Source organism: Lepidothrix coronata, unplaced genomic scaffold (genome assembly GCF_001604755.1).
Source record: "Lepidothrix coronata isolate B3197 unplaced genomic scaffold, Lepidothrix_coronata-1.0 Scaffold3, whole genome shotgun sequence".
Classification (NCBI taxonomy): Eukaryota; Metazoa; Chordata; class Aves; order Passeriformes; family Pipridae; genus Lepidothrix; species Lepidothrix coronata.
The window spans coordinates 13,082,308-13,097,435 of NW_016690183.1; the positions used below are offsets into that span (position 1 = coordinate 13,082,308).

General features: G+C 39.9%; 1 protein-coding gene across 2 annotated transcripts in view; it reads right to left on the reverse strand.

The window, feature by feature from the left end:
* The window catches only part of BMPER (BMP binding endothelial regulator), a 147,745-nt gene that overhangs the window by 59,786 nt on the left and 72,831 nt on the right, over positions 1–15,128 (reverse strand). For both annotated transcript variants that reach the window (XM_017823599.1, XM_017823603.1), the window contains 5 exons: positions 12,817–12,916; positions 9,612–9,721; positions 8,842–8,982; positions 6,509–6,613; positions 1,075–1,120 (listed from right to left, as the gene is read on the reverse strand). In XM_017823599.1, the coding sequence (XP_017679088.1) occupies positions 1,075–1,120; positions 6,509–6,613; positions 8,842–8,982; positions 9,612–9,721; positions 12,817–12,916 (502 nt within the window). The remainder of the gene's footprint in view (positions 1–1,074; positions 1,121–6,508; positions 6,614–8,841; positions 8,983–9,611; positions 9,722–12,816; positions 12,917–15,128) is intronic.

A 15,128-nucleotide genomic window follows, 5' to 3' on the forward strand; every position in this document is an offset into this window, starting at 1 on the left:
TATCTGAGCAAAAGGTCTGTGCAAATTTCTTCTCTCACGAAACTGAGCTAACACGAAATCAACTACTGGTCAGTTGAGTCTTCTTCCATTTCTTCCTCTGCTCAGCATTATTTCAAGTGTTTGTGAGGTTGTCACTTGTATTTAATTTCATTTTGATAATGAAGACTTGCAAACTAGATTTATTTTATCTCAAGTTCCACATTTCAAAATAATTGAGACGCAGAGTAGAAAAACAGATATTTAGCATATGGAATTTGTGCAATCCAAGAAGCACCCAGAATTGAGTTGATGATTTTAGACAAAGGAATAGGAACACTCTCCTTAAAAACCAGCTCCTTCTCTCAGAAGCCTTCCTATAGATTATAAAACCCTATTTTAGTAGTCTGTCCCTATTTAGTAAAATACTTAAACGTGTACTGAAGGAAATATGTATCCCATTAACTTCAGTGAAGATAGGTCTCCCTGTTGACCTAAATAGACTAGTTTAAAGATAAGTATTTGTGCAAGTGCTTTGCTGACTAGGAGAGAACACAAGTGATATCACAATTTAATGATCATTCCTGAAGTGAAAAGGGATAAAAAAGCAACAGTTGAACTAAACATCACAAAGAAAGAAGGACAGTTGTCTATTCTACTTTCCACTGCTGTCCCAGACTGTGGGATTTCTGCACAGAATTTTTTAACTCTCACAAATCATCTGCAAAGGTGTGGGATTATATATACACATAGCTGGACTGTTAGTTACAGGTATAAAAGGTACCCAAGTCCTAACGGTCAAAACTCTATCAATTTTCTTGTTTTATTGCTTACAAATTCCACAGACCAACGATATCCTTCAAAATGCAGCACCTCAGATTTGAAAAAAATAGTGGCATTTTGAAAAAAATAAAATAAAATACCCAAGCATTTTATTTTAAATTTACAGATTTATAGAAGGCAAAATCCATGGCCAGCAATAATCACCTGCCCCTTAACCGCCTCTAAAAAGAAGGTAGAAAGGAAACATACTTCCACTACATTTCTTTTCTCAGAAAGAATAAAAAAGAATTTAAAGAATGTGAAGAAATAACTTACTTTCAGTGCAAATAGGACAGCATCCTTTTCTGTTCAGGATTTTACCCTAATAGGGAGAAAGACAGGCTGATTTAATGAAAGAGTTTTTGGAGCAATAACTGTGTCATGTTGTAAGGCTGGATAAGCCTTTTAAAATAGTTCAAGTTGTGTTTGAACTCAGTGCCCTGGTTACAGCTTCAAATATCAGGTGCTAAAAACAGACAGAACTATTCAAAGAGCTTCCTGGTAGTCTTATAAGAAATGAAATACTAAAAGGGTTCTCCGTTACCACTTTTCTCTTTAGAGAGAGTGTGAGAGAATTGACTAGTCATCGGGTTAACAAGATTGCTACCTTTTCCCCCACTTCCCCAAAATATATACATTTCCCATGCATTCCCTTTTAGTCACCACACAGAGGCAATCTGCTCCACCCCAGGCCCCTCCCAAATCATTCATTATTTATATAAAAAAGAAAGGGGAGGAGGGAGGAAGGAAAGAAGAAAGAAAGCGAACTGATAGAGGTCTAGTTTGGCTAAATCTTATGGTACCTCCACCAAATCACATAGACCTATGTCCCCGGTGAAGTAAATGGGTAGGCATCCAAGGATGTGCAACATTGAAAAGCAAACAATTTGGTCTCATCATAGCAATATGGATAAAGGGTTTGAGTATTTATCTACCACTCTGCCCAGGTCAGTTCTACTTACAGTTGTGTCTTATACAAGGATGACTAGAAGCAGGAGGCATGCCTCTGTATATCTAAATTCATGCTCCTTTTCAGTCTTCATCAATTTAAAAGATGTTCTACCTGACTTTTTATTTAAATTCCCTAAAGTTAACTGTCAAGCTAGTGGATACACCTTGAAAATTTCAGCCTAAACAACGTGTTTTTCCAAGCAAAAACTGTTGTTGGTTTTAACAGAAGTTATGGTGACATTTGAGCTTACCCGTGTTCCCATACAGGGAAGGAAAGGCATATGAAGCTTTGCTGCACCCCAGCACTGACCCTTTGCTCCAACAGCAGTTGAACACAGAGGAAGTCCCCTCTGTATTATTACTGTTCCTCTTCCCAACCAAGCAGGTGAGCAAGGTGAGGCCAGCAAGAGCAAGCAAATGGAGCTGTGCTACCCTGCCCACTCAACAGCACAGAAAACTTGTGAAAACAAAAAAATAGGTAGCAGGTCTATGCAGAGAGCAGGGAAGTGGGCATAAGCAGCAACCCATATTGCTGTCTGCCTTGCCTTCTGCCTACAGTGCTGCCAAGCTTTGACAATGTGCATGGGGAGAAATGAACTCCAAGTATCTGTTGGCAGACTGGAGTGGAGTACACTCCATCCTGCCCTTGCTTGATGTACACAGAATGAGTGCTTGGTGATGAATGCACTTGGGCACATCGTCCACAAGGCGCAGAAGAAGCTCAGTATAAGCTTGTCTTTGAATGTGCAACTGCATGTGAACAGACTTGAGGCACATCTGGACTTGAGAGAAGGGCTGGATCAGAGTTTCACTGGCAGTGTGGGCAGTGCTTAAGATGTCTTTGAGACCGCCAGGCCCAGAGCAAAAAGAATAGCCGAGGACCAGGCGGCACCAGGGAGGCCTACCCAGCACCTGCTAGAACAAAACCACTTAAAGGAGGAAACGTTAAAACCACACAGAAATAGGGAGCTTGGCAACACATATTTGTATGAATGGAATACATGCAGCTGAATGCCACACACTGCACTGCACAGTCTTACCTCGCTGTTTCAATAAAAGAGTTGAAATCATCAGCCGAGCTGGAAGTGGCAAGAATTCAAGTGAAATCGGATTCTCCAAGGCAGCCTGCTGAGGCTGGTTACTTGAGCCACCATGTTGGCCCGAGATCCTGTTTTTGTCTTGTAGAATAAGGAAACCCATTATTGCTAACATGTGCTGCAAGAGTTCGTTAGCATTGAGGGTTCCCTTAGGAGTGGGCTAAGTGATGTGATCCCATTTTTCCCTATGAATATTTATAAGCAGACCACATTTGAGTCTATTTATTTTCTGGGATTTTTCTTCTTTTTTTTATGAGGTTTTCAATTTTAATGTCTGAGGTTTTTATTTTATATTTTTTTTAAGGCAAAACTAATTGCTGGGGGGAGGTGGTTGTTTAGTTGTGCAATAGCAACAGCTGTTGTTTTTTTGTGCCTCATTTGGCGCTAGAGTAAAAACAGCAACTTCTTGTTTGTAATACTAACAGATGTGTATAACATTAAATGCAGTCTGTGCTAGAGATGGGAGAGTGTGTTCTGAATAAATTTTCAGCTCACTTGAAGTTCACGGGTTCAAAATTTACCCACAGAATCAAACTCTGCAAATGTCTTCACATTCTGTGAATTTAATTCTATTAACTTTTGCCTTGGAGCTCAGAAAAGGCTGCATGCTGTAAAATTCAACAGGCTTTCCTCTAGCAGTACAAAAAGAGATGTTCATGACCACTGATCATTACCATAGACTTAAGATGTTAGTGAGGAATGCAAAGGCACAAGGAGAGGGGGCAGGAGAAAAATTAAAAGGATGGGTAATCAGAAAGGAGATGGCACAAAGCAAGAAAGAGGCTCGAGCAGAGCTAGGGCAAGTAAATAGCAAATTAGGTATGAAGAGGTCTAAAGGATCTCTGAAACTCAGTCTTGCCAAGTGTTGAGATTACTCCCTTTCTTTAAAGTATTTAAGCATGTGTTTAAGTTTAAGCACACATGGAGGGCCCATAACTAACTTCAGCAGAACTGGACACATGCTTAATAGATTTGCTGGATGGAGGCCAGCAAGTACCGCACCTTGCACGCTGACACTCCAGGTAACTTGAGAGAGGGAATATCTATTTGGAGTCAGTGGTCAGAAGGTAAGAAACAATAACCACAAGCCACAAGGCTCACTAGAAGTCCAAGGAGAACCAATTTTACTATAGATGTGACAGGAAGGACTGACTTTGTGAGATGTATTGTCTCTGCTACAGATGAAAAGTAGCTAAGAAAGACACTTTCTGTAATTACTGATATAGGATTAAATGCTCCAAAAAGAAAAGAACAAAAGAAACAGAAAAATGTGCCTAGTCCTATGAAGAAAATTAAAGAAAAGGCAGAAATGTCTTCTATGTCAGCCTGCAACCGATAGACTGAATAATACAAATGGTTGCACAGTATTGGAAATTTCTGCAGAATTGCCACTTTGAAACCCATCCTTTCAAGAAATAATTGGCCAAAATTTACGCTGAAAGATAAAATAAAATTCTATCACCAAAATATCCCACAATATCATGCAAAGAGTATTAAGAATGCATGGTAAAGCATTTAAGTCATAGAATAATATTCTAAGTTCTTTGTGAATCTTCAGTCCTTTCCCGATGAGTTGTCTATACCATAATACAGTTTTAATGAGATAAATTTATGTGGCCTGACACCTGAGGGACACTAAACCACATTTTATTCCACAGCAGTCTTCAATAGTCAGTGGAGACTGCTTACTGTCAGAAACATTGTGAAGAGAGAAAACAAATGGAGAGCACACCACTACAGTTTGCAGAGGTAGCAGCATAACTATGCATGATATCCATACTTCCAGTATTAGAATCACTAATATATCTGTATTTTGATTAATGTGGTGTACTTAATTGATGTTTATAGATTTGTGACAGAAAAATCTCATTAAAGACAGTGAAGCAGAGATGAAAAGTAGAAGATTTAAATCCATTAGCATACACTATTTGCTTTAAAATTACTTGGTACCCACTTGGAATAGAAAAATAAATCTTACTCTAGAGTTTACATTCTTTCTCCTACTTGTCCTTCCAATTTAGCTTGAAAGAGCAGAAATGCAATGTGTTCCTGTGGAGGAGAGTAGTTTTGCTTGCAGCTTGCATTTAAAGGCAGGGAGCAAGGTGACTGGTCAGATACCAGAGCAAATGGTGCTGCAGGGTAACAAAGCCGGTCTTTTCAGCCCTAAGGAACCAGATCTTGTCTGAGGACTGACCTCAGAGCTCTAGGGCAGTTTATGACTTCACGTTAACCTTGAAACAGATTGTGTAGCAACACTAAACAAGTTTGTCAGTCAGTCACTTATGCTGCTGCAGGACTGTGGATGGTGAATTTTTACCCACCGTTACTTTCATTTTAGAAGCCACTTCAACTGATCATCTCAATGCTCAAATTTATGTATGGATACTGCTGAAGTGATCTACTTCACCCAAGATCTATATTGTCATATTAGCTACTTGATCTCAGAACCGTCCTAAACATCTGTAATGCATCAGCACAAGGTAAAAATAAATGAGATGCAGTGCGTGCCAGGTTCTCAGTCAACAAAAAATTCGAAGAGACCTGAAGAGTCCAAACTTACACCACGAATGGCCTGAAGGTAGCAAACCTGATTGCCATGAGCCACATCACGTTCCCAGAAGAGCAGCTTCGTTTGTTCACACTTCCTAATGTGTATGCAGCATCTCATGTGAGGCCCACTAACAGGAGAACTGCCCTCTGCAGTGAGTGCCAGAGGACACAAGCATGGTTCTTTAAGCCCATTGTCACAGCAGAACAAGGAGTGCCAAGGTACAGGCTCTCTATTCTACCACCGCTTCTGGCTGTCAAAAGTTTACACGTATAAAATTTTACAAACTAGAGTTTGTCATTTAAAAATTTTATATCTAGGTGTCTGTGACTCACATTTTCCCCACTGGCTTCCAGAATGGAAAAGGAAACACTGAGAAGGTGTAATCTAATGACTTGGCTTTCTCTTCTGCAGTTCAGTTCAAAGATCTGCCCCTACATGAGGTGCTGTTTAGAGCTCCCTCTTGTGAATGCTTGAGCCATTAAAAAAAATAATTTGTCAGTGTCAGAAATCCAAGAAACAAAGGCTGACTTTAGCTCAAGGTTTTAAGTACAGCTAATTTTTGAAGCAATTAAGTAAAGTTACAGTTACACCCGTCTTTGGGTTCACTTCAGACTTTCAAATAAAAAAATACTCAGGCCACAACCTTAGACAAAGCAGAATGGCTTGGTTGAAATAATTTGCTTTGCTTTGTCTAATTTACATTTTCAACCAAGTGTTAAGCCTCACATGCACTGAGAAATGCAAGTACAACAACCTACTGTGGCTTGCCTTAAGAATATGCATGCTCTTGAAATATTAACATAGTCATCTCATCGCTTTATAAAACTACTAAATGAGTGAAAGGCATGTTCCAGTGCAGATACCTGGGACAGAGAAAGTTAAAGGCAGAAGGAGAAATGGAGATTCTTCAGGGCAAGGACAGAGGTGGAATGACCATATTCAGGGTAACAGTAGCACACCTGGAGAATGCCAATCTAAATTAATATGCCACAGTATCCCTTCTTTTCAGACTGCATGCCCCACTGCCATGTACACACTTCCAAGAAACACTGGAAAAGATAACGGTGGACAAAAAAAAGAGAAGAAAACTCAGTTCTTTTAAAAAACTTACATGAGGACAGCTGCTGACTGGAATGCACTGTTTCTTGCGACACTCTGTCTTGCCTTTCACACAAGCACAGATGGTGCAGTTTACAGAGGACCACATCTCTCCATCCTGCAAGAGAGAACATGATATAGTATCAGCTGCAGTGGCAACAGGAAGCTATTTCAGCAATATATCATTGCACAAGAAAGGATGACTTTCCCTGTTGGCACTGTCTCATTGTTTAGTCTAAATTATTTTGAGGTGTCTGTCCATGGCCAGTTGGATTCAAGACAAAGATCAAATTCAGCAAGGTTTTCTTCCCTTTGGCCCTCTTGGTCAGAAATTAATTTTTTCAGGGCTAACCAAATCACATTTTCATTTTTCATCAGTGTCCTGTTTATTTGCTTTGTTTTCTCTCTAATAAGCATCTGAGATGTGATCACACCTACCACAAATTTTCATTTAGGCTGACATAATTAGAAAAACCTGTTTGAGTGAAGTCTATAGGCTGCAAGTTAAAGTATTTGATTAAGATATACAGTGAATTTATTCCCAGATGCAGCATCATTTTGACTCAGGGCAGGAATGGTTGAATAATGAATTCTAATTTAGATTACTACAGCACTTTCACAGATATTTGATCTGCTACAGTGCTGAAATTCTCAAATGCAGAGCAGGTAAGACAGTCTATGTATGGTATTAAGTGCAGAGCATAATATGCCTCATGGTCTTGTCCCCACTTGGGATGAATTGCTTGTGGAACTGCGCTGGCTCCTTTTTTACATGGTGCTGCACTTGCCAAGTGTGGTTTCTAAAACATTCTGTTTCACCCGCTTACAGCCCTGTGCTAGTCCACTTAGAGCCAAACTGTGCATGTTTTCTGTTTACAGGGCTGCTGGGAAGGAAGGGTGAGGATAGACTGGACAGGAACAGGCAGCTCAACCAGACAGATGTGAATAATTACGTGCCCACCTCAACATGATGTTCTGACCAGAAAGAAAAAACAGACCATATCTGAAATGCAAAGGAGCCTAACTTATTCAGCACAGCACGCTTGGCCAGAGGCTGTCTCTCTCCTATTTTTTGTTTCTAGGGCATGTTACTATTGCCTAGTGTTTCTGATGTTCTTGGGTCTCTGATGACCACTCACCAGGCAACTACTAAGGTACCAGAATACATCACAGCTGACTGCATGCAGCTATCCTGAATTTTTGTTTCATAGCCGAAACAAATTCACAGCTGAATTTTTGTTTTGCACAGGAGTGCAAAAACACATTTGCTGTGCCCATTCTACCTGTGTTAGAGAACTGACTTCAACAGAGCGACGCTCAATTTACATTTTTGCACACGAGGTCAGAAATGGATGTACTCTCTCGTTATTTTTTCACACTTCATATAACACTAGTAATATAATAAAATCTTCACAAGAAGCAGAATATTTTAGTTGGGTGCCTAAGAAGTAGGCATTTGTTCCTGAAGCACAACGGCGCCAGTGTGAAAGTGCCAATCAGATGGAGTATAGTCTCAGCGTACAGTAGGTTCACATGTAATTTCCAGAATAAACACTTCAGCTATGTACACAAAAGATGGAATAAATGGGAAGCAATTCTGGCTGAGCAAACCAAGTATTCACAAAGGACTTAACATTTGATCTGATTCAAGGGTCTCTTAATTCACAGATGGCCCATGAGGTGACAGAATCTTTTTCCAACACAGTGTGAAAAAAACGTTGCACCACTTGGAAAAACAAACAGGGTCTCAGTAATAGCAGAAGTGTTCTGCAGGGAATCCCTTGTGATTTGAAAACATTGGGTGAGAGTGCAGTAGGTAACAGTTACTACATGGCTACCCCACCATAAAATATTGGGGGTGCTGTCCTTAGCAGAGATGTGAAACGTAGTAAATTGAGTAACTTTCAGCCAAGATGAACTTCACAAAGCTCCTGTTGGCTCAGCTATGGAAAAGACTTTTGTTCAGCAGATAAAGCCTACAGGCCACTCAGAATATCTCCTCCATGAATATCAGTGTTTGTTTGGGAAAGCAGAGCACTAATATCTCTTACTAAAAATGCATCATTTGTCATGAAACAGCAGCTTGAACCTCTGCATATGGAAGGGGAGGCAACATGTAACATTCAAGGAGGAACTATAATCTTTAACTGCTGTGTATCAGCAGAATTTATACAAACTCAGGAAAAAAAAAAGCAGATGGCAAATTTTGCAAAGCTTTGCCTCCATCATCAACCAGAATGGTGAGGATTCCGCTACAAAACAAGCCACTATTCTAATCTATAGTAAAATCATGCTGTTTTGGCTGTTATAATGGTATCTGCTCTTGAACCACACCTGAAACTTTACCTGGAAGATCTTATTGCCAAACTTGCACACTTTCACTTCCTCAGGAGAGACATATGAGACACACTCCTTGCAGCAGTGGTCTTTGTTTCTATTGCATTCACCAGGAAGTAAGCACCTCTTCTTACATATCACTGTTGAATCCTAGGTAAAAGGATGAAAGGAAATCATAAAATCATCACCAAGGTGTTTGTGCTCCTGTGTGTCCTTACAACAGTATTCCTGCTCGTTCATTCATTGCATCCACCCAAGCTACAGCCCAACTGCTTTGACAGGTCAGCTCAGAGAAAATAAAAATTATTTATGGATTAAGGGAATCTTTCATGGTCTATGAAGCTAAAGCCCAGCTTGTACTTTTATTTGCCTGCAAAATCTTACTGATTTGGTGACACTTTCATTTTTTTGCCTAGGTGCAGAAGTGGAAGTGGTCACAGTCATGTTAGAGAACCAAATAAATATCACTGCCCTTCAGCAGAGATGTGGTAATTCATCATTTAAAAACTCCTCTTCCACTCTAATGCAAAGTTAAAGAGGATCATATAATCCGAGCAACTTTATTTTGCATCACACAGAGTCAGGCATCATGTCTCAGCTGAGGCAGTCAGTAATTTTTTAAACTTTCCTAGCAGAACTGCAAGTTCTCTTCAGATCATATTCTTTTGGACCACACAAGATGCCACAGAACAGTATCAGGCTTACAGTTCCACAGCCCTACAAATTACTGCTAAGCCAGATAACCATCAGCACACAATATCAAAGCAGTGTGGACTTACCTTGCATGTACACATTGTGCAGTTGTCATAAATAAACGAGGACCCATTATCATACACATTGCTGTGAAAGAGGCAGCTTCCAAATGGGAGGTCAAACACTTTCCTCTGTCCTGAATAAAAATAAACAGTAATAGAAACAGAATGTGGTTGAAAATATACCATATTGTCAACAAAAATAGAAGGGTTTATTGTCACCAGATCAAATTCATGTGCAATGTGTCATTTGCTACGTGTTTCCATTTTGGTGTGAAAAAAATATGTACTTTTAACAGTTCACTGTTCCTTTAGTGCACATTCATCTGTACAAATCCTACCATGGGAGGGAATATAAATATGATTTATGGCATGTTTATATTGGAAAAATCTTTCTTCTCCTTCTCATCATGAAGTGCACAGTGCAGCTAAACGAATAAAAAGTAAGCACTGCAAACTCTTAAGGTAGGTACACTTAAACTAGTTTAAACAGTCTTTAACTTAATGCAATAACTTATCAAATAAAGGAGTCTTAACTGGTTTTAGTGTATCTACCTCAGGGGTTCACAGCAGCCAAGCTAAATCAACTCAGTGACACTGATGCAAAAATAACATAGATGTTGTCCAGTCTCATTAAGATAGCTTGGTGTACCATGTGCACACAAGACTGCAAGAAATACAGGCATTTGCATAGTTTATGAACAGAATTAAGGCAACAGAAGATACTTAGTTTCCATAATCCATACAACATTCAGGCTTAATGAGAGCGAGGCAAGGGTTTGGAGCGCTATACAGGGAAGGCAGCACCAAAATCAAATCCTTCCTGAAGTCCTGCAATCCTGCAAGCACTTTCAGACGTAAGTTGCAACAGAGTTTGTGGTTCTTGTAAGCTCCTCTCATTCTTCAGCTTCTTTCCCACTAGGTTATTTTAAACAAGTGACCATTATGATACATACACGAGCTCTTCACAAAATCACTATACTTACTTTCCTAATTTTGAGTTGCCCCATTTACTTTTGGTGGCAGCCAACTAATAAGTTCTTTTATCAGTGGCTGTCACTTTCCTAGATTGTTTCTGCAGTCTAATGTTTAATAGGGATCAATTCCAAGGCAGGGTATGGCCACTATAAGTACATACATGAAGTACTAAGTGCTAAGCAAACACTTTAGTTTTTAAACCATCAGGTCTTGGCATACTGTAATTCCTTCCTTTTTCAGTAGTTGTTGATAAATGTAGAGCATCTTATAAGAAAAAGGTTCCATTTTTCTTTTGAGATATAAGTGAACAAAAGGATAAGCACACAGCAAAATCCATTGGATTAGCCTTGAGTTTTTACAAATCTAATGTTAAACAAAAGTTAATAAATAATTGCTTTTGTTCAGTTAGACATAACTTGAACATCTCTCTCTTGCAAATTAGCTACTTTGAATTAATCTGTACTTGCATAGCCAGCCTTCCTTTTACTGGATGTGCATCTTTCTGAAAAGGCTTAATTTCTCTTGCAGGACTGACATATGAAATCAGTTGAGGATACTTGGTAGCCCTAAAAGGAACTGCTCTACATCCATGCACCACTTACGGGTAAAGCCTAGCCATGGTCCCGCCTGTAACAACACTTCTACTGCTCCATGTGGGGCCAGGACTTCAATAGCATAGCTTGTGTCAACAAGTGAACAAAAGTCCAGTTCTCTCCCACACCCTCTTGCCATGCCTTGAAAACCGCTCAGCGCAATTCCGGGTGGCCAACCCAGTTCAAATAGTTGGTAAAAAACCACTGACAAAGGAGCTACCACTTTAAAAGATGTGGTGATGAAGATATTTGGCTTAATGGTCTGCTTTGCTGGCTCATAACCACTAGTTAAACTAATAATTCAAATCCCAGTAGAGTCCACAGCATTCTTCTAAGCTATATACGCTGAGTATCAGGAATTCAATTGCAGGGAGGTCCTCCACATGATACTCTAAAAACCATGCCTCAGCATCCCTGTAAATGCTTCCCTTTCCTGACAGTCATGCAGCATGCTAATCATCCCCTGGCTTTACTTCCACTCCAAAACTTAATAGATGTTATCTGTTCAGAGGTATACGAAATGCTTTAAAGACCACATAAAATAAAATTGATTATTATTAGTGAATTTGTTTAATTCTAAGAGGGGAAAAAAGAACATGTAGAAAGATCCCCTTGAAGCAGTCAAAAATTAAAGCTGCATTTCAAATGCCTGGATCAAGGAGGGGAAAGTTCAGTTGAGAAAAGCATGGGGAGGAGAGGACAAGGGGAGTTTACAGAAGGAAAAGAAAAATGTCCTCAGCCAAAACAGAAGCTCAGCATTTGGACTGTTCTCCTCTCCATTTCATTCCTCTACTGTATTACTCTCTGGTCCTGCAGTTAAACGTTCCAGGCAGATATTTATCTGTAGCACTTCTCAATTAGCAAATAAATAAATTTGGGTTTATTTCAAGCCGTCAAAAATGTTAAGTACTATGAGAACCTGGAACTCTATATGGCTTGCTGCCTTCAAGGCCAGACCTCTCTGTATCCCTTAGCTAGACCTGGAAACAGACTTTGGATAACAGTAAAGATGTAGTCAAAATTATAAAGCTTCCATTGAAGAACTGGGAATTATTGGCTCTGAAAATTTTCCAAACCTAGTTATAACCTCATGGAGCAAATTAAAACTAATTTACTGAGTAGGATGTAAGTATTCCTTGTTTATGAAACAGACAGAATGTTAACATGTGGGATCTGTGCCTTATTTTGTCACTGCCTTCTTTGTCATGACTTGGAAGAACTAGCCCTTCTTAGAGGCCTCTGACTTACACCTTTAAAATGCATTGGAAATATGTAATTGAGAATATTCTTGGATGAAACTGGGATTCCACCTTAAGAAGGCAATCATGAGGCAGACTCCTGGGGCCGTGGCACGCCTCTGACAACAGTTTACAAGAATGCAATGTCAGTTCAGAAGTTTCCTCTGGCCTGCATTTCCTCAAAACAAAGAACGCAAATGCTCACATGAATAATAGTATGACAGGGCAAGGCCTTTCTCTTGTGGCAAACTCCAAAGAAACATCTCTTCCTGCCTCTTCAAAATCTGTAGATTATAAATTCCACTGAGCAATAGAGTCTCTTTCACCTCAAAGAATTTACCAGTATTGTGAAATACTGGTATAAAAGATACTATGTACAAACACATCATATTAATTACAAAATTCCTAGGGAAAAAAACTTACCTAAGCATTTGGGGCAACACTGTCCAGCAGGAATGTGACTGAGGTGCTGAGGACATGAGAGAATGGGGCAGACTTCTTGGATACACTGTGTCCTGCCACCCTGAAGGAAAATAGGCTCAGTTAGAAAAAAAATTGAAGCAAAATATCAAGTAGATGTGCACACACACACACACACACACACACACACACACACACACACACAGACTGGTAACAAGGTCTTGAAAAACCTTAGCCAAAGCTAACAGAAACTTCTGCTTGCGTCAAGCATAGGACATGTGCACCTGTCCTTCAAGACTTCCTATATTGCTTGCAGAGACGTTGGATTATTCATCTTTTCTTTAAGCTCTCAAACAATGAATGTAATAGCTGAAGAAACACTGTCTTTCTATCTTATTTTTTGGTGTGGATATGAGAAAACCAGGGGAAAATAAAATCATTATCCATGAACCTTTCCGGATGTTCAAAAAAGTTACTAGGCAATTTTTTACATTATTCTTCATCTCCTGCGTCGTGCCCTTCTAGGCTTGTCTGGGACAGGGATTAAGTGCTGAAGCAAGATGAGAGCAGGTGTTCTTCAACTACGTCCATGACCTCAGAAACCAAATAAGCCAAAATCACTTAAGAAAGCACATTCTTGCTAGCCTCCAAGTCCAACTATGCAAACCCAGAAGGCCTGCTTTCTTAAGAGGACTGAAAACCAAGAGGGTATATGAAATTCTGAAAATGAATGAGGAAAAAAAAAGAAAAAAAATTAAGCGAACTAAACTGGATATATCCTGGTGTATCAACAAATACCAGAAACAGAGGCAAAGACAAAAGCACAGAAAATATGTCTAAGATTAAGTCAGTCAAAAGAGATTTTTGTTCTCATTCTGCTCTGTTGCCTGATTACTTCACCGTGCTTTTAGAATACTGTGTTTAGCTCTAGACCCCATATCAACATGTGCTCCATATGGTCATAAGAGGTCCAGGCTGTCAAACTTCAAAACTCAGTCCATCTTTGTCTTAGCAAGGAAAGTCAGTTCTTTTCATCTAACTGTCTTGCCTTATTTATCACTCAGAGCTGCAGGATCATCCCAACAATAAGCTTTGTAATCCTGAAAGCTGTGATTGAAGACTTATGAACAGTCTCCTCCCACCTACATGCTGGATTGCTCTCGGGGCTCCCTGGGGAAAGGTGGAAAAAGCCATTCATTTTGAAGAGCTCTGTGCCTGAAATAATCATATACCATTCCACTCCTAATGGCCTCAGTGAATCATGTAAAAGCTTTTACATATAGGCAGACCCACGTATACACTGTTACACAGAAAATAACATGCTGACTGTACCCCCATTCTTTTCAGGCACTGAAGTCTACCTGTCCCATGGGGCTACCAAAGCATCCTGAATGCACATGGCTAAGGACTGCTCGTAATTCTTTCACTGTAGCATGCAGAAACACAGAGTTTATTGTAGACTGAAATGACTGCTCTAAATTAAGGGTCAGACCAGAAACTTGACAAAATGAAATTAATTCTTCACTGATGTTCCTTAGTATGCTCAGGGAACAGCTCTGTGAGAAGAGACACAGGTGCAGAATGAAAGAAGGGCTCTCTGAAGCAGTACCGTCTATCATCCCAGGGAAAAAGGCTTTGAGAAGACAAAGTTCAAACTTCAGAGACAGTTCAGAAAAAGAGAAAGTAGGGCACGGAGGCCTCAGCCAGCCTGGTGACAGGATGAGGAATATATCCATGGAAGTTACAAGGAAAGGCTAAGAGAACTGGGATTGTTCAGCCTGGAAGAAAAAGAGCTTCAGGGTGACCTAATTGCAGCCTTCCAGCACCTGAAAGGAACCTACAAGAAAAATGGAGAGAGACTATTTACAAGAACGTGTAGTGACAGGACAAGGGGGAATGGCTTTAAAGTGGAAGAGAAAAGGTTTAGATTGGATATTAGGAAGAAATTCTGTACTATGAGGGTGGTGAGGCACTGGAACAAGTTGCCCAGAGAAGTTGTGAATGCCCCATCCCTGGCAGTGTTCAAGGCCAGGTTGGATAAGGCCTTGAGCAACCTGGTCTAGTGAAAGGTGTCACTGCACATGGCAGGTGGGTTGGAAATAGATGATCTTAAAGGTTTCTTCCAAGCCAAGTTATTCTGTGATTCAACAAAGACAAAGCAACGCTCCACACATTATGAGCTGAGGATTCATCTTGTCTCAGCAGTTTTCTCAAGAGAGATAAAAGAAGGGAAAATGAAATAGCACTTTCTAATCCTCCCACAAGAGGTCCATCTTCGAGAAAGATAGAGAACAAGTCTTCCCTTAAATGAAAGC